Source organism: Phoxinus phoxinus (assembly GCF_949152265.1).
Source record: "Phoxinus phoxinus genome assembly, chromosome: 15".
Classification (NCBI taxonomy): Eukaryota; Metazoa; Chordata; class Actinopteri; order Cypriniformes; family Leuciscidae; genus Phoxinus; species Phoxinus phoxinus.
This window is the reverse complement of record NC_136890.1, coordinates 6521353-6544238: the sequence shown is the minus strand read 5'-3', so window position 1 is coordinate 6544238 and position 22886 is coordinate 6521353. Positions and strand designations below refer to the sequence as shown.

General features: G+C 37.4%; 1 protein-coding gene across 1 annotated transcript in view; it reads right to left on the bottom strand.

The window, feature by feature from the left end:
* Window positions 1-22266, bottom strand: part of prickle3 (prickle homolog 3) — a 54254-nt gene extending 31988 nt beyond the window's left edge. The window contains exons 1-2 of the mRNA XM_079637324.1: window positions 21992-22266; window positions 13246-13328 (exon numbers count right to left, since the gene is read on the bottom strand). Coding sequence (XP_079493450.1) covers window positions 13246-13328; window positions 21992-22033 — 125 coding nt within the window. The 5' untranslated portion in view covers window positions 22034-22266. The remainder of the gene's footprint in view (window positions 1-13245; window positions 13329-21991) is intronic.
* Window positions 22267-22886: the final 620 nt, after the last annotated feature.

Below are 22886 nucleotides of genomic sequence, written 5' to 3'. Positions count from 1 at the left end.
GTTAAACTCACTGGACATCATGATGTGTAACAGGGATTATCATACAAACTAATTTCCACTTTAAAAAAAAAGAAGCTAAATCTGATTTATAGCCAGGCTTATTCGTAAACAGTAAAATACTCAAGTACACAGTTAAAAAAAATGTTTTATCTTAAAAAAGCAAGTTACCTTGTTGCCTTAAAATTCTGAGTTTGTTGTAATAAAAAATTTGAGTTAATACAATGAAGAAGAATGGTTTAATAAACAGAAACTCTAAATAGTATGTTATCTTCACACATTAGTTATCGAAGTTGATTTGGCAAAAGATAAAAAGTTGTGATAACAAATCATGAAAATATTTGTTTTACAGTGTAGAGCCACTAGATGTAAACTTTATGCATAAACTTCAAACTATATAATTTTCATAATGTGAAAAATTCCCTTATCCTTTTCTGTGTAAAGTTAAATCCAATTTTACACCTCTATTGCCATGACAACACAATGCTAAATTATGGTAAAAATTATAATTAGGGATGAACCAATATGAAAATTTAGGCTGATACCGATAACCGATAATTCTTTATTTTTTGAAAGCCACTAACCGATATATTGGCTGATAAATCTAAATCCAAATGTTTATATTAGGGCTGTCCGTTAAACGCGTTATTAACGGCGTTAACGCAAACCCATTTTAACGTAAATTTTTTTATCGCGAGATTAACGCCTAGTAAACTTTGTAGTTTTTTTCACATGCTTTTGCAACAACTAGTAATGTTATTAAAACTACAATACCACACCGGATCTAGCTAGACCAGAAACAAAACAACAGGCACGCCGCACACACTTGTCGCCGCACACACTTGTTTGGGCTTGCGATCCGGCCAGACGAGAGCACAGCGCCGAGCTGCGTCTAAGACAACTCGTATCGCACATCGGACACGCACTTTCTCAGTTTATGGCCAGCAATAAAAACGCAGAATGGCGCCGCCGGTGTGTGTACACTCATAGGGAATAATGTGTTCGCATTTTAAATACGAGGCGCTGCGGATCTCGTCCGGTGTGCGACCCCCTTTACCGTTACGTTTTGAGTGGATGAATAATGAGCGCGAGACGCCAAAATGGAGGCCAATAAGATTGTGAATGGAAAGTGTACTTTTAAAAAGTTGCCAAATGGTTCAATTGACAAGACCAAAGTGATCTGTGTGTTTTGTCGTTTTGAACTGAGCTATCATCGCAGCACGTCCAATCTAAATACCACTTGATGGTCAAGCACACACACACACACACCGCTGATGCGTTTCTACGCCCACTCCTCAATATCAGTAACGTTACTTCGTCAGTATTTCTTTCACCCTTTTATTGATGGACAGTGTTACATTGTGTGAGAGATTATTTGCTCCAAGTGAGAATGTTAGTGTGAAATTGAACACAGTACATGTTGTTTTCCATAAAAAAACATTTGCACAAAGCAAGCCGATCCACTTTTCCATGTTGATAAGAGCATTACAATGAGAAAAAAATAATGGGACAAAAAGAAATCGAGACATTTAGAATAGATAAAAATGTGTGATTAATCGTGAGTTAACTATGACATTAATATCATTAATCGTGATGAAATATTTTAATCGCTTGACAGCCCTAGTTTATATCATTTTGAGAGCCTGATTACAAAAACAAAGTCTCACCATTAAAATCCATGTACCAAGCACACAATTATAATGTTCTTATTCTCATTTTATCTGGCCTATATGACAGACTTCACTGCACATGTTGCACCTTTTTTGAAGGGATTTCAATCATATTTTAAGCAATTCAACACCATCATGGAGAACAGTGCGCATCTGAAGTGTCTCTGCTGAAGGAAATAATCCATTATTTATCGGCTTTAAGGCGAGACACTACAGGTGAATAGGGTACAATTTTAAAATAATAGATATCACCATGAAACTTCCTCAGTTGATTACTTACACAAGTTCATAAAAAAAATTTATTACAAGTTTTTGAAATTTGTATGTTTTATTATGCAAATTAGGCATTATCTCATTAAATATGCGCAATTTTGCATATATTTCCAGGGGATAGATCTGAACATATGATAAAGCCAGGTGCAAAATTCTTATTTCATTTTGATTACACACAAGATGAAAAAAGATGTTCAGAGGAATTTCAGCATTTATGCTTTCATTACCTAGGAAATCAAAATATACTGTGCATAGTCTTAAAAAATCGATTTTCGCCATATTTTTTTATTAAAATGTCACATAAATCAGGCCAGGAATGATTTATTAACAAATCCCTCAGAACATATCTTCAGAATACTGCTAAGTGTATAACTGGAAAGTTTGGTGTACACCGGTGCTACATGTACATAGGCTGCGATGTGTCACTGGAGAATGACAAAAAACTAATTTTGAGAAAAAGGCCTTTTAAGATTTGTAATGTAAAAAATCATACTTTTTTAGTGGAAACAACTATTTACAGACACAATATCTCATCAAATCATTAGCAACAACAATACAAACCACCTAAATCACATCAAAACTTATAAACACAGCATTTATGGCCTTCAACTGAGCAGAAAAACAGTCAAAAACACACATCTAAATGTCAGAGTGCGTCACATGATGCATCTGAACCAATCACGTTGTCAGAAATTTACATCAGCCAATGAGATTTCGCTTTTAGGGTTAAATGCCCATTGTACTTTCATGATTGGTTGCTGAATAAAAGGAAATTACCATATTTGGATCCAACAGCATTGTAAAGGAGAGAAAGAGCTTTCCAGCGGTGTGTGAGATTAAAGGAAGAGAAAGAAAGAGAGATCGCGGAGCAGCGCGTTGATTTAGAACGCCGACTTTTGTTGAATTTCAGAGAAATCTACAGACGCAAATAGACAAAGTGTAGTAAAATAAAGACCTAAATGTGTATTTTGGACTTTTTTTCACCACAAGTCTGAAAGAAGACAAATAGGCCAAAATCTCAAAATTGACCAGTGAAAAAAAAAAACCCGACGTTTTTGCCTGCCGTGTCTCGCCTTAATATATCGACCAAACTTTCTTATCAATGACGATGACATTAAAAATTAACATATATCGGCCGATACCGATATATGGCCGATATATTGTGCATCCCAAATGATTATTTAAACAGCTTTGAGTTTGAATATTTATGGAAGCTGGTTTCCGCCACAGAATAAAAATATTTAAGAAAGATAACTGCGACTTTTTATCTCACAATTCAGATTTTTCCCTCAGAATTGTGAGATACAAACTTGCAATTGCGAGAAAAAAAGTCAGAATTGTGAGATAAAAAGTCGCTGTTATCTTTTAAAGTGTTTTACTCTGTGGCGGAAACAAGCTTCATAGTGCTGTGCTGAAGAGTTGCAAACGTAAAAGTGAGTAATCAAGGGATCCGGTTTAAAGAACAGATGGACACTTTCTGGTGCGGGTTTCAATGGTGGCAGCAATGAGCGGTTGAGTAATAACTGCCTGGCTCTTCACTGGTAATTCAACTACTATTATCCTGCCAGACTCTCTTATTATGGCCAGGAGCTCACTGTAACTCAATCAAATTCTCACAAGAGCTTGACAACCTCCAGGACAACTGCCTTGGACAACATCTTAATTTGTACTACAGCAGACACGCATGACAAGATGGACGTTCTCTCCGGTGCTTGTGCTCAGCTGGCACAGATTCTGGGACTGATCTATCATTCACAGGCTTTTCATCATCCTGGCATGCAAAATCACCTTCTAGCTAAAGCAGACCTAATTAAGTCACAAAAATATGGAGTTTTGGAGTGTTTTAAAATAAAATTAGGCCCAGTAAATAATGCAATAATGTCATTTTAGTTCATGCTTATAAATTCAGGGTGGGAAATTAACGTGTCTGCAGTTGCTGATGAATCACAGATTGTGGCACCTACAGTACATTTAATTTATTTTTGCCCATACTGCAAGGGCAATCTTTTTGACATGAAGTGACATTTTTCCTTTAGATTGTTTGTTTTCAGGTTTAAATTACACTTTGGAGAACAGATTTATATATGTTTTAAAAAAAAATAAGGGCAATAACTAATACAAAAACTTGATGTACAGTATATCTGTCAAAGGGGTAAACCTATGTAATAATTGTGATAAAAAATTAAAATTGTCTATTTCATCCTGTAAATTCAAGAATTTTTAAAAAACAATGTGATAAATAATTACATAACTCAATTTTAATAATTTGTGTATGTAATATTTAAACTATTGTAACAATATCTGAAATGTGTACCTTGCAGTGGCGGGCCGTGCATTTCACACCTAGGCCTTCAGTGATGTCCACCCTGAATTAATAACTTTTAATAGTGTAGCAGCGCACGCACATACTCTCTATAATTGTTGTGAAATTCCTGTTTTTATTTTGCACCGGCAGTTATAGGGTTAATGCGGGGAGTTCGCGAAAGGCCGGGTAGAGAGAAGTGAGTTCGGCTTTTGTGTACAGTGGTTCTTGCGTTCCGATTATAAATTCAGAAACGGATCCTCATCCCTGTCTTATCCTTCAATGGCTATAGTATTAATGTTTTAAAAAAAGAAGTTGTTTCGATCATAAATTTACAAGAAAAATTAGGAAGAAAATCTTATTCAGCACGGACAAAAGCAGGGGCAAAAATGCATTATACTCTCCAAAACTGATTTTTTTTTACACAAAATCCATCCTAATTTCTTTCCTCAAAAAGACTTAAATTACTTGGTTGTACAGGTTGTCTGTGCTTTTCAGTCCCAGCAACCTTTTCTATCGCCATCGAGTGAAAGTCGAGTCTGTCCCGTCGTATTTCTGTCATAAGTTTTAATTCGCTTTAGTGCTGAGAGTGTCTGCTCGATAGAAGCAGTAACGTTAAACAGGTGAAACACCGCAAAACATGACGATGTGTAACGTTACAGTCGACACAGCTCTCACACAGATTTTTGAACGATATCATTGAGATCAGCGGGACATTTGCCTTCAAAATCAGTCCTGGCATAACTTTACATTGCAGTCAGTTCTGTTTTTACCCGGACAGATCGATAGAGTCCTGTGACTCTGCGTAAGCTCGATACGGCTGAATAAGGGATTTTTTCCGGTAGGTTTGAACCTGCTGGTGGTCGAGGAAGGAAATAAACATTAATTTGTGGGTTGAAAAACTATTAAATCTACAGGTATTTTAGTTTACACAGTTCGCAACAGATGCGGTTAGCTAGCTCTGACTACCAGTAATAACAGTACAAGCTCTGACCATCCAATCAAAGGGCGTGAAAATGCTTACGTTATTGTATGCCTGCTAGATGGCCCCGGTGCAATCAACTCGATATCTGATTGGCTGATTAAATCTGACCGATTATCTGATTGGTTAAAGCAACAGTTTCATTGCCATTCATATAAGCTACAGGCGCCCGCACTATCGATTCTGAAGGCCTCGAAGCAGATATATTTGACCCTGGCAACACATGATGGCTAAAATATGATTGGATAAAAGCACTAAAATAAATATACAATACTGGAAGCAGCGCAACCAAGAGAAAAGCTATGAAATTATGAGAACGGACTATTGGGAATAATTTAATACTCATTCATAAAAAAAAAAATATTAAAGTGCAAGTCAGTGATTCTCATAGTGTTTAGGCCAGCAGAGAAGGCCTTGCTGGCCCTGACGGCCCACCACTGGTACCTTGTAATCATGTATGTACATTTTGGAAAATGTCTTGTGTAACTGTTTGTTTATCTTTATGAATCAAATCCAGTGAGAAAGTGATGCTCATTAGATAAATGTGTATAAAGGGTAGGCATAATAAGCAAAGGCTTCAGCCTACACCTTTTTCGGTTATCATGTATATTTTTTCTTTACTATGGAAAATTGTCTGTGAGGGCCAAAATACATTTTTGTTGAGTTGAAATTGAATAGAATTTCCAATGGGCCTGTTTACACCGGGTCATCGGATCTATCCTTTTTGTTAAAACTGTTCCATTTACACTTGGCAACATAACTATGTCTCCACAAAATATATTTGGTATTTTTTGATTATTAGTATCAGCTGATGTTTATGTTTGGCTGACGTGTGTGGGAATGAGACTTTTATTTTGACAGCGCTGAGACCAGATAAAAGAGTACCAGTAACCAATTGTGAAATTAGAGTGAGTGAGAGTGACATGTGAAGGCCAAGTAAGGTAATCATACTGAGAATTTGTCCTCTGCATTTAACCCATCCAAGTTAGTGCACACATTAGTGAATAGTGAGCAGTGAACACACACAATTGTGTAGCAAATGGGCAGCCATTTTTGCTATGGTGCCCGGGGAGCGATTGGAGGTCTTGCTCAGTCATCTCCTGCCGGTATTGAGAATCGAACCAGCAACCTTGGGTTACCAATCTGACTCTCTAACCATTAGGCCACAACTGCAGTTCCATTTCCAAGAATGAGGAAATTGTTTGCGCTCACGTGAAATTCATAATTGTGCAGATTGTGCATGATTTTCCAAACAACCATAAATGTGACCGCACCTTTAAGTAGTTGACATGTTACAATCATAAACAATGTAAAATATAACACAACATTTAACTAAAATATTTTTAAAACATGAAATGAATAAGGAAAGTCTGCCACGCATTTGAGTGATCTCAGCGAGTTATTATGGGCTAGGTGCACAAGATGGCGTCTGTGAGCTTCGGCAATGCGAGTGTGTGCATGTTTATTTCCACTCATACTCTTCCAGTCTTACGATAAGGAGAAACTTATATATGAAACCTGGTTAGATATAATGAATGTTTTTAAAGAAAACATCAGATTTTATACATGAATACCCGTGTTGAGGAGCTACTTTAAAACTGTACTATGCAAGCTTAGTTACAAGCTATGGATCATTTAAAGTAGTTCAACTACAGTCAAGCCACCCTTTAGTGCTAGTGCTAGTTAGTGGCCTAATAAAATGAGTTATTTCAATTATTCAACTGTCTGTTTCCATTCAGGTGATCATCATCACATAAACACATAATATAACAACATACATACATTTAACAAATTACAAAATACACCCTCATTTTTATAACTAGAGCAAAAACAATGAACAGCAGCAGCAGTTTATTTCAATATATTTCTCTATTTCTTAAGTAATGCTGTTCTTTTATACTTTCTATTCATTAAAGAATACTGAAAAATATATATTATCATGGTTTCCACAAAAAATATTAAGTAAAAACTTTTTTAAAGCTATCATTCATAATAATAAGTAATGTATTTTGAGCAGCAGATCAGCATATTATAATGATTTTTAAAGGATCATGTGACACTGAAGACTGTTCAGCTTTCAGCTTTGCAATCACAGAAATAAATTAAATCTTAAAAAATATATATAAAAAAAGAAAACAGTTATTTTACATTGTAATAACATTTCACAATATTACTGTTTTAACTGTATTTTTCATCGAAAAAATTCAGTGAGCATAAGCAACTTCTTCAAAAACCTTAACAAACCTTGCCACCCCCAAACTTTTAAACAGTAGTGTATATAAATAAAAACACTCTGGAATTCAAATTTGAATAAAGCTCAAAGTAGTTACTGTAAACACACACTACTGATAAATGTTGATACAGTACTCCCCACTGCTACTTTAATTTACTCCCCAACACTGATCTGATTCTGAACCTAAAGAAAGATGAAAAGAGTGTGACATAATGAAAGGGAATGAGAATGAGTAAAAGAGAGCAAGACAATGATTAAATTAAGAAGCACTGAGACAGAAGAGGGAGATGCAGAGAGGAGGGTAAGTGTGGGAGTCTGATGGCTCTATTCCTGCAGTCTTGGCAGCAGAAGGAGCTGAAAGGACTAATCTTATTAGTCGGACAGGAGGAATTAGGACACAAAATAGGGGGCCAGACGGGTGGACATGGGGAAAGAGTCTGTGAAGAAAAGAACCGAAGCAGAATGGGTCGAATCGGAGAGAAATAAATGTTACCGCAATGGACAATAACGTCAGTGCAACGAACGTTGAATTTTTTACACAACGCTTGTTGAGCAGAATCCGAATAGGCTCTTTACATACGTAGATTAAAGCAGAGTTTCCCAACCACTGTGTTGTCAGGTGTGCCGTGGAAAATGATCAAATGCCAATTTTTTTTACAATAAAATAAATGCTACAACTAACAATATATGTCGCTGTCAGGAAGAAACCTTTTATCTCTATATTTCATTAATTTTTTATTTAAAAAAATCAATGCTATTGGTCATCCTTTACGCCTGTATGTGGGTTTTACAAATATTTAACCAATGAAAATTTTTAAATTAGAGATCTCTGCTTGTTGGCAATGCAAATGTATATAAAGAACTGATGTTTGAATAAGTACAGATTTTTCTTTACTCAAGAAACACTATGGGCCCTCTCATACACCCAGTGTATACACAGTGTTTTAGCTAGTTTCAGCCTGACGCAGTTATCATTTTCACGTCCTGCGCCACGTTGTTTAAATAGCAAATGCATTTGCGCCCATCTGTGCGCCCATGGGCTGCTGGTCTGAGGTGTGTTCAGGCGCATTGTTGGCGAGTTGCTATTTTGAGGCAACTGAAATAGACTGCGCCATTGACCAACTGAAACCTGGTCTAAAGTCAATGGCGCAATATTTTTGTGCTATTTAAAGAGCGCGTTAGTAATATGCGCCTACAGGCGGGTCCACAACGCGCATACACTTTGTCCCGTAGATGGTCTGCTTGCGTACTTTAACCTCGCCGTGCAGATCCGTTTCCTCGCTAGAAATGCGGTCAGTTTTTCCGCTTGCAAATTCCGTCAAGTAAATAGCGAATCTGCAATGGCGCGGGCGCGAGCGCAACTGGCTTTTAAAGGGAATGGAAGATGAGACTCTGATTGGTTTACTGCACGTTACACACAAAACACACCCATTTACTCAATCAGAGAATAGAGACAACCCTTTAGACCATTTTTCCCGTCGTTAAACTAGAAAAAGTGGATTCAGAGACACACTAATGGCGCTTTTCCACTGCATGGTACGGTACGGTTCGGTACGGCACGGCACGCTTTGGCGCTTTTCCACTGCATGGTACGGTACGGCTCGGTTCGGTACGGCTCACTTATGGCGCATTTCCACTGCATAGTACGGTACGGTACGGCTCGCTTCGGCTCGCTTTAAATGGTACCACCTCTGTTGAGGTTCCAAGCGTACCGTACCGATACTAAACGTGACGTGAAAACACTGCAGATCACTGATTGGTCAGTCACTTCAGCGTCATTGTATTTGCGATACGAGACACTAAACCTGCTAGATTTAAATAGCCAGACAACAGCCAACGCAGTAGCACCTGTTTTTAGAGTATTTACTTGACAAAATAAGTTTAAAAAAAATAAATGGCTGAATCGTGGTCAGTGGACGAGGTGTCGACGTTCCTCTCGTTGATTGCCGCCGGACCTACAAACAGTGTAGGGACAAATTAGAGGCGACAACTATTAACGATCAGTCCCACCCACTTTGAAGCGGTACTAACTGCAGTGGAAAAGCAACCGATCTAAAGCAAACCGAACCGTGCCGTACCGAGTTGAGTCGTACCACGCAGTGGAAAAGCGAAGCGAGCCGAACCGTTCCGCGCCGAGACGAACCGTACCATGCAGTGGAAAAGCGCCATAAGAGCGCGTGCGCTTTAGACCATGTGCTTAGATCGTTAAAACAGGGCCCTGTGTCTGTAAAAGCTAATGTTTTTTTGTATTTGAAGAGAGGAGAAGAGTCTAGTTGTAGCCAATATACTGTTTTAAATATCCTGTGCATATAGCACTTTCCTAAGGCTAGCGCTTCATATTTTATATCATGAGATTTAAAAGCACATACATAGCTACAATAACTTTATATATAACCTGTAATTTGATGAAAACGTCTCAGATGCGGCAAAATGCATACTTCTGTAATTCACTGGTGAAAAACCTCATAACTCTATTTGAGCTTGATTCTCATCAAATGTTATTATTATGACACATGCATGTCTGTCCAATTATAAAGCCACAATACCAACTTAGATGACACTGCGTTTATTTAAAAAACATGAGGTCTCCGCCCAACAGCGACGATTTGTAAATGTATTGTTTTGTCAACTACCTGTATATGAACTTATTGTGTTCATATCTGATTTAAGCTCAAGTTTCACATAAAATGCGAGTAATATATATACTTTTAATATAACTTTTGTAGCAATGCATGTTTGTGCAATTTTCTTACTTAGTGGGGTGCAGTGGGATTTTTTACATATCAAAAAAAGGTTGGGAAACACTGGATTAAAGCAACACATTGTCAGATTAAAATGATGTAGTGCAGATGTAGATGTGATTGTGTCTGTGCTCTGGATTAGATTGTAGCATATGAATAGTGATTCACTTGAAGAATGGGCAACAGATTAGATTTGGACTGATGTTGATGTATGACTCTGGACAGAAGCGCAGGCATGAGAGTGAAGAGCGCAGTAAGAAGATTTATGGGGACTTTCTGCTCTGTTCATTTACACAGAGCAGAAAGACACACACACACACACACACACACACACACACACACACACACACACACACACACACACACACACACACACACACACACACACACACACACACACACACACACACACACACACACACACACACACAGGGGAGTTAAAAAGACCAACAATGCCAAAAGCTAGTGGTGCTGTCCCGCTAATTTAAGGTGAGAACAGAAGTCATGCGCACACGTTCATGTCCCTGATACATCCCTTAAAAAGAGGCGTTTGCTTTTGGTACGCTGCTCTCTATAAATACCATTTATTTGATGCATTTATTTGATATATATATATATGCCTATATGAAAAAAGAATACAATTATAAATATAGCAAAAAAAGATGTGTGTGTGTGTGTGTGTCTTCAGTAAAAAGAATGGCCATTACCATATTAAAGACAATCCCTCTCAGTTTAATAAAAAAAAATTATCTGATTTACAACCCCCAAATTACTTTAGTAGTTCATTGATGCACAACCAAATGACATCTGAAGTTATTTATTCATTAGGCAATCAGAAATCTATTTTGTGCATCTGAAAGATACAATCTCCAAGACTAGATCAGTTTTTGCATGTTATATCAAGCTTTCATGAGTTTTTAATTACCAGTATATATTATTTTTATATATTTTAGGTTTCATGTTAATATTAGTTTAATTGTTTTTTAATTTACCTTTGTCATTTTTTGTTGAAATATTCATTTTGCTTTAATGAAATTTTTATTTTAGTTTTAGTATTTATTATACTTCAAATTAAAGATATTAATTTCAGTAAGTAGCCAAGGCAACAAGTTTATTTTAATACGTCAGATTTATTTCAACTGCCATTTTAAATAGTTTTAGTTATTATCTACTTAATTTAGTAATAATTTAACTTTGAAGATTTTATCTAACTTCTAAAGACAATCTTTCCCCAACATACAGCTATGTCACACACACACACACACACACACACACACACACACACACACACACACACACACACACACACACACACACACACACACACACACACACACACACACACACACACACACACACACACACACACACACACACACACACACACACACACACACACACACACACACACACACACACCTTTGAACTCACTGGAATGCCTCATGTCCTTTTGCATTCGTTCCAGGTCATTGTCTGGCTTCTTCACACACCCGCTGGCAGTTGAAGGTAAGTGTTTCTGAGGGATACGTGTGTGTGTGTGTGTGTGTGTGTGTGTGTGTGTGTGTGTGTGTGTGTGTGTGTGTGTGTGTGTGTGTGTGTGTGTGTGTCCTGACTGTGTGAGGAGAAATGTTTGTACATTAGTCAACATTTGAAGTGGATCAAAACTTTTCGTCAAGGTTATACATGAATTTTGAATAATACCGGTTCTTGTCTGAGGAAAACTTTAATAAAAAGTTTTTTTTTGATTCACTTCAAAATTTGACTACTGTGCTTTCAGTCAAATACATATTAGAGGTGTGTAAGTACTGTTTTGTTATATCTTATGTTGTGCTGGCCGGACTGCACACTGATGTGTGGATGTAGCATCACACAAAAGCAAAAGCTTCCAAAATTGATTTTCTCACTTATTTATCCCGCATTCAAAACGGTCTTATAACGGGGGGTTACTGAGAAAAAGCATCTGGTATACGGTTGATCATGTGACCAATAAGAAGAGAATAAAACAGCTTTTCTAGACTCCATGACAAGATAAAGTGTTATTTGGGCAATTCTTTAGGGACTTTTACAGTGGTAAATTGGTGCACAACAAGAAGTAATTGCCATGTGACTAATCAAACTATCAATCAGTCAATTCATCTGCTTTCTGAAAAGAAGAGACATCAAACACAGCTAAACTACAGCAGTCACATGTCTATTTGTGATGGGTTTTTTTGTTAAGAAAACACAGAAAAAAAGATCAACAGCTGGCATGTATTAAAGTCATAAACCCTTTGGATTCTTATTTCCGACATCTAAAATTAATCTGATGGAAACATAATCTACAGCTCTGAACTGGCTCTGAAATATATAAATATTTCCAAATCGAATTTTTCGTGTGCTAGTGGCCATGACTTGGTCAATGGGACTCCACATTATGGGACTTATCTGAATATTTTTAAGTGTGGATAATGTTGGCTGCCTCATTAACTTATTGCCAGAAGTAAAAATCAAGGATCCTGCAGATGACAATAGCACATGCGAGCGGAGAACGCAAACACACACACTACAGCTCCTCATTCTTCAGCTGATGGCTTGTCTAATGGCGTACAGTGAAGAGTGGTTCGTGTAAACACCGTGCGGCTCTCATTACCTGCTCTGGAAATATGATTAGACGTCTTACGTTACACACAAGAATCCCAGGTCTCACACAACGCGCGCACGAGTCTTTTCCTGACAGACTGCAGTTAATCAGCACTGTCTTCCATGCTGTCCTTTTCCTCTAGGAACTTCTTTTCAAAACAAACGCATAACTAAAACAATAATCCGAGATGTTATGTCTGAGGATGTTATGTTTCCGTCTGCAGATTGTCAGGCCTGGGACGAATGTCCTTCAAAAGTAAGTCACGGGTGGAATCCGTGGCCTAGCGGCTAGTACACATGATTTGACACATTGAGCTGTGGTGCTCATGTGGCTCTCATCATTTTCATGTGAATAAAAGTGACAGTAAAAAGGAAGGACAAGGACATTTTTCCTCATCCATGGAAGAGTTTTAGCGCTCCAGTCTTACCTCCATCCGTGCATGCGGAAGCCAGGACACTGATCTCCACAGCGCATACACGGCTGCCCCCTGTCCGGATCCTCATCCTCGGTCTGCAAGAGAGAGAGAGAGAATTACAGACATTTTCAATTTATTTACTTCATCATTTATAGGGCCAGATTTGCTAAACCCCAAAAGTCTAGGAAACTGAAACAAACAATGATAATGACATGGTGGGACTTTGATAATGACAAAGTCCCACCATGTAAAATTTCACAGTGCAGGTTGCTTTTTGTGAATCTCTCTGCTGATGATGTCATAACAAAAACTTGTGAAAATGTGTACTTAGAATGTAGGGAATAAGATTAAAGGGATACTTCACCTCTGGAAAGATGAATGTGTATTTAAAATGGGGAACGGCGCGAGGCCGGTGGCGTGATTACTGATGAGCGACACCTGTGAGACGCACCGGTCTCGTATCTCTCACGAAGGAGCGGAATTTTCTTAGCATAAGCAATGTTAAAACGCACATCAACTGATCACTTGTTTAGCGTTCATGTAAACACTACATTCAGATTCACCAATCGGAATGAATTCAGTTAGATTGAAACAAAAGGTGTGCATGTAAACAATGAATGGCGCCCGCAGAAAGCAAAAGCCGATCTCGACGGCCGGACATGTCCGGGAAAAAGAGGATGGTAACCGCTACTACTCAGCTTTCTCCACAGAACAAGAGCATGTTAGCTTAGCTTCCAAATAAAAGATGGCTGACACTATTTGTACATTCTGTGAGTGAGATCCCCCCCTCTATGGGCGGGCTGAAAACATGCGGATCTAGCGCCTTCTACTGGCTGTAGTGTTTAGCCTCTGGCCAAAAAGGCCTCAGATGACGATTTTTGCGCCATCTGAGGATTTATTTCCAGACAAAAAATACATAAATCTCTCGTCTCAGGGGGTAGCACGGTAATTCGAAAATACTACAGCTTTTCTACTGATACAAAGCTTAATGCTAAATCCTAAAGTATCCCTTGAAGCTAAAATTAAATAAAAAATAAAATTGATTAAATATGTTATTTGGGTAGTGTATGCAGGTGTGTTGTATAAATACATTCTCTGCCATACTATATACATCCAGCTGACATTGTCCTTTGACCACTCGGATGTCGTCAAAAGGGAGAGTTTACTCAAAAAATCTAAACTCTGTCGTCATTTACTCATTTATGTAGTTTCAAACATTCTGTGAGACACAAAAGAAGATGTTTTGAAGATTTTTTTTTTTTTTGGTGACCATTGACATCCATTGTATCATAAAAAAATATCTTAAAATAAAATAATTCAAAATACATTTTCATTTTTGGGTGAACTATCCCTTTAAACAAAAACAATGCAACCACAATTGAACTTACTTGGTAATTATAGTGATTTTATTTGAAAAGTGTTGCATGGATCAAGGTTTAGCGGCTTACATTTTTTAAAATCTAAATTTTTTTTTTGAGTATTATAGTAGTATTATACTTGGTTTTAAAAACAAATTTTGAGTATTATAGTAGTATTTTTAGTACTTGGTTATGTTTATTGGTGTTGCAGACAAGTTGCTTGTACACTTTTTTAAAACATCATGTGCTGGTGACGCATATAATATCCCAAATAAGATTATTTGTTTTTCTAGGTCTGCGAGTCCAACAGGGCCGGATTAGCATGAGGGCTAGGCGGGGTTGAAGCCTAACTCGCCATCAGGAGCACCAGAACTGGATATTAACTGCTTTTATTTACTGGAGCGCATGAGAAACAAACACCACAACCCAAGTGATGAATCAGCGCTACCTGATCAAACCACACACACATCTGGACTGGTGTAGGTGCTTTTGCCTCTCTGTTGAAGTGATAACCAGCGCCAGTCACTTGACCCATTTGAATTCATGTGAACTTAAAAGGCTCTGTGGTTAGCTTCGCTGAAACCAGATTGAATAGCTCCGGCCATGTAAACGGCAGTGTTCATTTTGACAGCAAATTTGGACTAAAATGCCATTGTTTTAGTCATATTTTAGTAATTAAGTTTTAGTTGACTAAATCTACAGTAGAATGGTTGGTGTGCATACTCTTTGTATCTCTGTATGTTGGAGATTTTATTTGTTTTTACTCATATTTCCTGTGGCAAGAAGCGTTGCGGCACCAAGATAGGCGACTATGAAGGGAGCCCTTGTGTTTGCTACAGACCCAGGGCCCTGTGTGTTCTTACTCCAGGCCTGAAATCCAACACTAATTTCTTCAACAAAACATACAGTACCAAAGGTGAAATGCAGCAGAAGTAGATTTATCTACTGTACAACTCCACTTCAGGCTGTGTTTCGCCTCAAGGTCTTTCTGCTTGTTTGTGGGAACAAATAAAGCAATAAAACTGAGAACTTGTTCTTCAAACCCTCCAAGTGACGTGATTAGGGTGTTTGAAATCGTTGACGTGCCTATATACGGCAAGACAACAGCCATAAAACTTAAACACCTGGTTTGCTCTCTCACACATACTGAGGGCGAACCCAGAGTCTTTTTATTCTTTAGATAGGCTACATAAGGACAGAAATTGGTTATATATCTTTTAAAGATGTTATGTATTACAAGTTGTTTATACCATTGTATATAGTATACCCTTTATGTACCATGGTAAAATTAGTTGAGAACAAAGTATAAGCAAGAAATGAAAACCTGTTACACGTGTGGGTTAGTACAAAAGTAGACTGTGCACTTAATTTGACAAAACACATTAGCATAATAAAAAAAGCATATGTCATGACAATGAAATGCAAGAGTACACTTTTGTTGAACATAATTTGAAGTTCTTAGTCAAGATTGATGCGGACGAGGAACACTAATAAGCTTTGTGTACTACGAAAGCGGCGTCAGGATGAGCGAGTGTGAGGGAGAGCCGGACTGCAGCCGGACGGCGGCCTCTTGTCGCCAGGAACGAGAGATCTGTGGAAACACGCGTGCTAAAACAAACACTGCCTGTAAGATCAGTGAACTCTAACACTTCACTGAACCGAGACCAGAGCATTGCTATTCACTGCTGAGAGAGAGAGAGAGAGAGAGAGAGAGAGAGAGAGAGAGAGAGAGAGAGAGAGAGAGAGAGAGAGAGAGAGAGAGAGAGAGGATCTTTGAGTGTTTTTTTCTTCTCTGAATATAGTTAATTGCATTAGCCTGTTTAAAAGAATGAATAGGAGAGAAGAAAGGGGGAGGTATGAGAAGAAAAAAAATCTCACAAGCGTTTACTCTGTGTCGCCTTATACAGACAAAACTGTAGATAGTCCAAGAATTCTGAGAAAAACAAAATGGCCACGTTCACAAATTAAGATCTGGCATCGAACTGGTAGGGTTATAAAAAGCAAAACCTGCCATTCAGGTCCAAAGCTGGTAATGTTCATAAATTTGATTTTACTGTACTATTATGAGCTGAAAGAATTGAAGGCTGCATTGTATTGCAGTTACAGTATAAGACAACAATCAATGCAGGTTTTTAATTACATTACTTTTTTTGTATATATAAAATTGATATTATTAAATAGATTTATCAGTGACATTTATCCCAGACCAATATACTTAATCTAAAGCAAAAGTCAGTCAGTGTTACACAGACTTTTTGGAAATACACACTTTGGCTTTACACACTGCGCTTAACCCTCGTTCTAAACACCGCTTTTAACCCTGGGTAATGGAACGTTTCACACTTGTCATTTAGAAGAGGGGATAGCATCGCTTTTTACACGGGAAACCATTGAAACCCCCTCTTCCGGAGCAGTGTTAAACACTCCACTTTTTTTGGAAACACTACAGAAGAGTCAAGTTTTAAAGGGCACCTATTATGACATTTAAAATGTTCCTAATGTTGTTTAGGGAGTCCCCAACAACAGTTTTACATGCATGCAATGACAAAAAACACTTTTGTTTTCGTATAATATGCATTTATTTTTACCTGATTTGCTCACCGACTCCCAAATGATTCGTTCAACGACTCGTTTTTCCAAACCCCTCCTTTGCGCGACGCTAATCTGCGTTGATTGGTCAGATGACCCAGCAGTGTTTACAGAGATATTACTTATTGTTTAACACGGAGTACAATGATGCTTTTATCAATTAAATTGTATTATAATAATGATTATAGTCCACTGCTTTATAGTTTGTAGTAAAAAACGAAAAATAAGATAAAGAATTTAATGTTATGTTAGCGAGCATAGCCCAGAGTTCATATTGTAAAAGCACAATCAGTCTTTGTTTGCGTTAGCCGCCCGATGCATAAACATAACGTTTTTACACAAAAAAAAAAGCACTTACGTTACTACGAGGTATTACTCTATTCTTTAGACAACTCCGAAAACAACGACAAACACTTCACATAGGCTATCTCAATACAATTGTCATTGAAGACCTAGAAGCTAAACGGTGCTTACACAACAAACAAAATAATTATTAAGCATGCTACATAAAATATAAAAGCAAAAATTATTAATAACACTTACAGGTTGTGATACGGAGGAGGAAGCTGATGCAAATACACTTGGAACTGAACCTTCCTTCAATATCAGCCGAATCCAAGTTTGATTGCATTTAAAAAGCAATCGTCTTCAAAATGACGCGAACAAAGCACAAGGCTCGGACTATTCTGTGGTATAGTGAATTGTAGCCACTTAGTCTTCAAATGCTCCTCCTTGGGCAGATGAAAAAAGTTTGCTTTTGAGCCGCACTTCAGAACACAGCGTCTCGTCGCCATGATGTTTTTTCCCTGGCCTTGGAGCGCAATAAGTGGGCGTATCGTATTCAAATAACTTGACAAGTTGACGTCATCTAGTCAGAGAAAAAGCTTCGGTCTTCTAACGATTCATAAAAATGACTCAGAGTCGACTCTCACTTTTGAAAGACAATAACTTTATATACGGTGCACTTTCATATTTCAAACTTTGCAGGATGTTTTTGTTCACTTAGATCTATGTTACACACTACATGAAAGGTACATTTCAAAATTCCATAATAGGTGCCCTTTAAATAGGAAAAATATCTAAACTCTTTGGTCATTTTTTTGAGAGAGATGCTAACGGTCTAATCAGATTCAATGATCTATGCTAAGCTATGCTAAAAGTGCTACCGCTAGACCCGGAGATCGGCTGGATTCGAAAACGATTTACAAAAAAAGTGGAGTGTTCCTTTAAGGCTGATTTATACTTCTGCGTCAGACGAACGGCGTATCCTCTACTACACTGCTACGCGTCGGTTTTCATTTATACTTCTGCATAGTTTTCTGCGTTGACATGCAATTGCGGTCCGCGTAGAAAAACGTGTGGTTACATTTTTGGAGAGGTGCACGTCACGTAGCAACGGCGTGAGTTCGACACAGAAGTTTAACCCCGCAATGCGGTGCCAAAACTGTACAGTGTGAAATGATGCGTTGTTAGAACGTTAAAGCTAGACGCTTACCAACAGATAACCAATCGCCTACATATTTGCGTGCTTTGTACAGTCACGGAAACATTGTGCATTTTATATAAACAGCGTTTGAGAGGAAAAATGTCAAATACTGACAGAAATCGCATCCATTTGATAAAAGAAGAGACCATTTCATTGATTCTTACCTTTATAGTCCAAAGTAAGAATCCATTCATTATAAACTCGATAGTACAGTCGGCAATAAGAGGATGCGCAATGCTAGCTTTTATGTAAACAGGTCGCGTGCTGCGTTCATCCAATATGACCCCGCAAATATGCAAATAAGAATGTTAACCTGGGGTTTAGGAATGTACAATGTGAAAAGTCCGCTTATGAATACCTTAGGATTAATTGTTAACCCCAGGTATTTTATGAGCAGTGTGAAACGTGAAGCAAGATAACCCAGGATTCAGTTTACCTGCAGTTTAGAATGACCCAGGGTTAACCATTTAAAGTGGAAAAAGCCCTAAAGTACACTGAAAATAACCAAAATTCTCAAAGTAATGCAAATAAGGAAAGGAACAAACGTACAAAACGTAACACAAGGGGGGAAAAAAACCTATGGTTATTAAAGAAGGAAATTTGTTCAATTATGCCTAAAGAAAGAACTAGTGTTGGGTATCGTTTGAATTTTAACGATTCCGATTCCAATAAGGTAAAACATTTTAATAAAATAAAAAACAGATATCATTCACATTTAGTCTTATTGCAAAACATTTAATTGTAGCTGAAGATCATGAACAAAAATCAACAGGCTAAAGAACACTTACGCCTGTGGTTTAAAAATACCATAGAAAAACAACTAGCATTACTCATAAATGTCAAGCATTATGAAAGACAAGTAAACACTCATTAGCTAATAAGAGTAGTCTTGTGCTTGAATGGTTTAAAATCACATTGAAATACTCACAAAGGAATCGATAAGAGGAATCGAAATAACAAGTATTCGATTCCTGACCTCAAGTATTCGATTCCAAAATAAGAATCGATTTTCAATTCCCAACCCTAGCAAGAACCAGTACTCAGACAAACACAAAAACAAACATAAATTTGGAAGTTCTCAAGTACAAAAAGTAACACAGGTAACTCAGGTAAGTTACAAAAGTAATACAAGTACAAAAAGTAACAAAAGACATGCAGAATTAGAAAAGAAAGTAAGGAAAGTAACAGTAGTAGCGTAGCCAAAGTAATGTAAGTAATAAAAGTGCTAAAAGTAGCACAAGTAATGCAAGTATGTAAAGTAAGGAAAGTAATATAAGGAAGGTAATCATAAAAGTGCTTAAAAGCGACACAATTAAGTAAGGAAAGTGATGAATGTAATGAAATTAAAGTAATGCAAGTGCTGGTAACAGAAGGGCTAATAAAAATAAACGTATTTTAACTTTAAAATTTGCGTTTTTAGAATACTGTGTCATGCACAAGATGCTGCAAAAGATGTTTTAGTGAGTGTTTACACTGAAAAACAATGGGAAAGAAGAGCAGCGGAAAAATGCGTTCTGTGAACGTTGAACAGCCCCTAAAGCAAGTAGGTAAAGTAATGAAAAGAAAGTAATCTAAGTAATAAAAGTGCTAAAACATACACAAGTATGTAAAGTAACGAGAGTAGCAAAAGAACAAAAATGAACATAAATAACCTGAGAAAGAATAGAAGTGAAACAGGGAATGACGGCTGACGTAAGTAAGGTAAATAACAAAAAGCAACAAAAGCGAAGAGCGCAATGTAAATAAAAATGCAAGTAAAGGAAGTACAGAATGTAACAAATGTAAAAACAGTAAAGCATGCAAGGAGAGCAACGAACGTACATGAAAATACTTTCATAAAGACAAAACAATGACTTAATAGCCAGTTTAGCGGAGTTATCTCTCAAAGGTTATTGTGCAGATTACTGTGTAGACATTTGCAGAGAAAAGATAACGTGAAAAAACGTAAATCAAAACAAACTATGACGTGTACAGACTATGCGGAGGAACCTGACGGTTTTATGTCCCGTCTCTTACGGTGAGACAGGAAGCTCTCTGGGTGTCTTCCTGTCCACACCCTCGGGGGAAATTTCCTCTCCATTGTGACCATGACAACAGTTACAAGAGGTCAAAAGCTTTTAAAAGACGCTTTTTTAAAGGCCCACCATCATTGCTTCCTCGTGCTCAGATCAGTGGTCTGTCCTGAGTAGGACATTCTGAATAATAACTAGCATGACACTTACGAGGGGGTGTTTGAGAAAAGAAAACACTGGCTGACAGTCAAAGAAACTTGCTCGTGAATCCTGGTCAAATACAAAAGGTCAATATCAGATGATCTCCATTCATTTCATTTTAAGATACATAACTACAAGATCATGTATTTCACCATTAAGAACTTCTGGTACAGATCTGGATCACAACATTACAGAGACCGGCTTCGGGAAACAAAGAGTTTCCTGTTCTAATCTATTCAATAGTCTAATCCAATTAGCATCTTCAATGAGTTTTGGCCTAAGCATGTCCTGATGTTTTTAGGTTGTGTTTACTTTTTGTCCCTGTCTTCCCTTTCCAGACCTTTAAGAAAAAGTTTCCTCAACGGAAAGCACTACCTTCAGAAAGGAAAACACGTTACAAAACATGAACTAACTGATGCAGATCTACTATGAATCTCAGAGCTAACGATTTTTGTAATATTCTTAAAACTGTAGAATATGACACATAAAAATTCAAAATTGTAAAATTAATCCATGCTATAATTTCTGTTCTTGTAGACTTTTTAAATAACATTTCAAGAATACTTTTGCATTAGACCTTATTTGTTATTTTAGCCATGAACTAAACGCATTATTTGGGTGAATTCGGTGTAATAAATCGACATACTAAATTGGCATACTAAAACATTTATTATTATGAAACGGTATCCTCAGCCGATGTCGTCACCTGCACAGGTAACGGTGACGTAGCCAGGCACAAACAAGCCACGCCTCCACAATGCAATAGTTAACATGATCACAAAAAATGCCACATTAATGTTTAGGGGCAAAATAACGACTAATAACTATAGGCTACATGCAAAACTGATACAATTAAAAGTAAATATTGGAGTGCAAGTTATAATATGAAGTCTATACTCCGTGCCTTGCGATGAAAACAGTCCTCAGGTAAAATAAGTGCGTGACACAAAAGTAACTTTCGACCATCAAAACAGCACGATAGGTTTAAAATTACATTTAAAACGTCAAACCACGCTGCGTCCATTCAAATACCTGAGGACAGACTGTAGAAAAGGATCAAATGCCTTTAGATAATGTTAAAAGCGGGATGCCACGACAGGAGAGCGACTTACCGAGCGATTGGAGCGTCGCTTCTTTGACCCGCGCGCGAACATGTCGGCGGCCGTGGCGATTCACGCGAAGACTCTCATGTGTCCGCTGAAGTTTCCTTGAACCTAACGTGGCTTCCTCTCGCTCGTCTCGAGGGTCTGGCTTTTGGCCTGTAGATCTCAGTGCTGGCAACAACTCCACCAGAAGTTGCCCGTAAGAGCGTGTAACCAGACGGGCTACACCTACAGGACAAGTGTTTAACTGTAGTGTATATCAGGAGTCAGGACCACCCCCTACTGTAGCCTACCTCATACTCACATCACGAAAACATTCGCTTTCTCAATGAAACCCCCTAGCGAACTGCACATTGGTTTTTCATTAGTTAGGTATTTAAAAAAAAGAGGTATTAATGTGTGTAGGTTATAGTGTAGGCTATAAAGTGTATTGTGATTACGGTTTGTTATTCAGTTTTATTCATACTGCATTGCTGTTGTCTATCTATCTATCTATCTATCTATCTATCTGTCTGTCTGTCTGTCTGTCTGTCTGTCTGTCTGTCTATCTATCTATCTATCTATCTATCTATCTATCTATCTATCTATCTATCTATCTATCTGTCTATCTATCTATCTATCTATCTATCTATCTGTCTATCTATCTATCTATCTAATCTATCGAGGAATTACTAAGAATCTGATGCTTCAGTTAAATTTAGCATTTATCACAAATAGTTAAGACTATTTTTTTGTATTCTTTAAAATAATGTTCTATATTTTGTATTCTATCTATTTGTATTCTATTTTGTATATTTAAAAAATATATACTTTTTATCAGCAATTACTCAAGTCTACTCTCTAAATGGTATTGTAGCCTATATTTTTAAGCTATCTCTTTAAAAAGTTGTAAAGGTAAGCCATT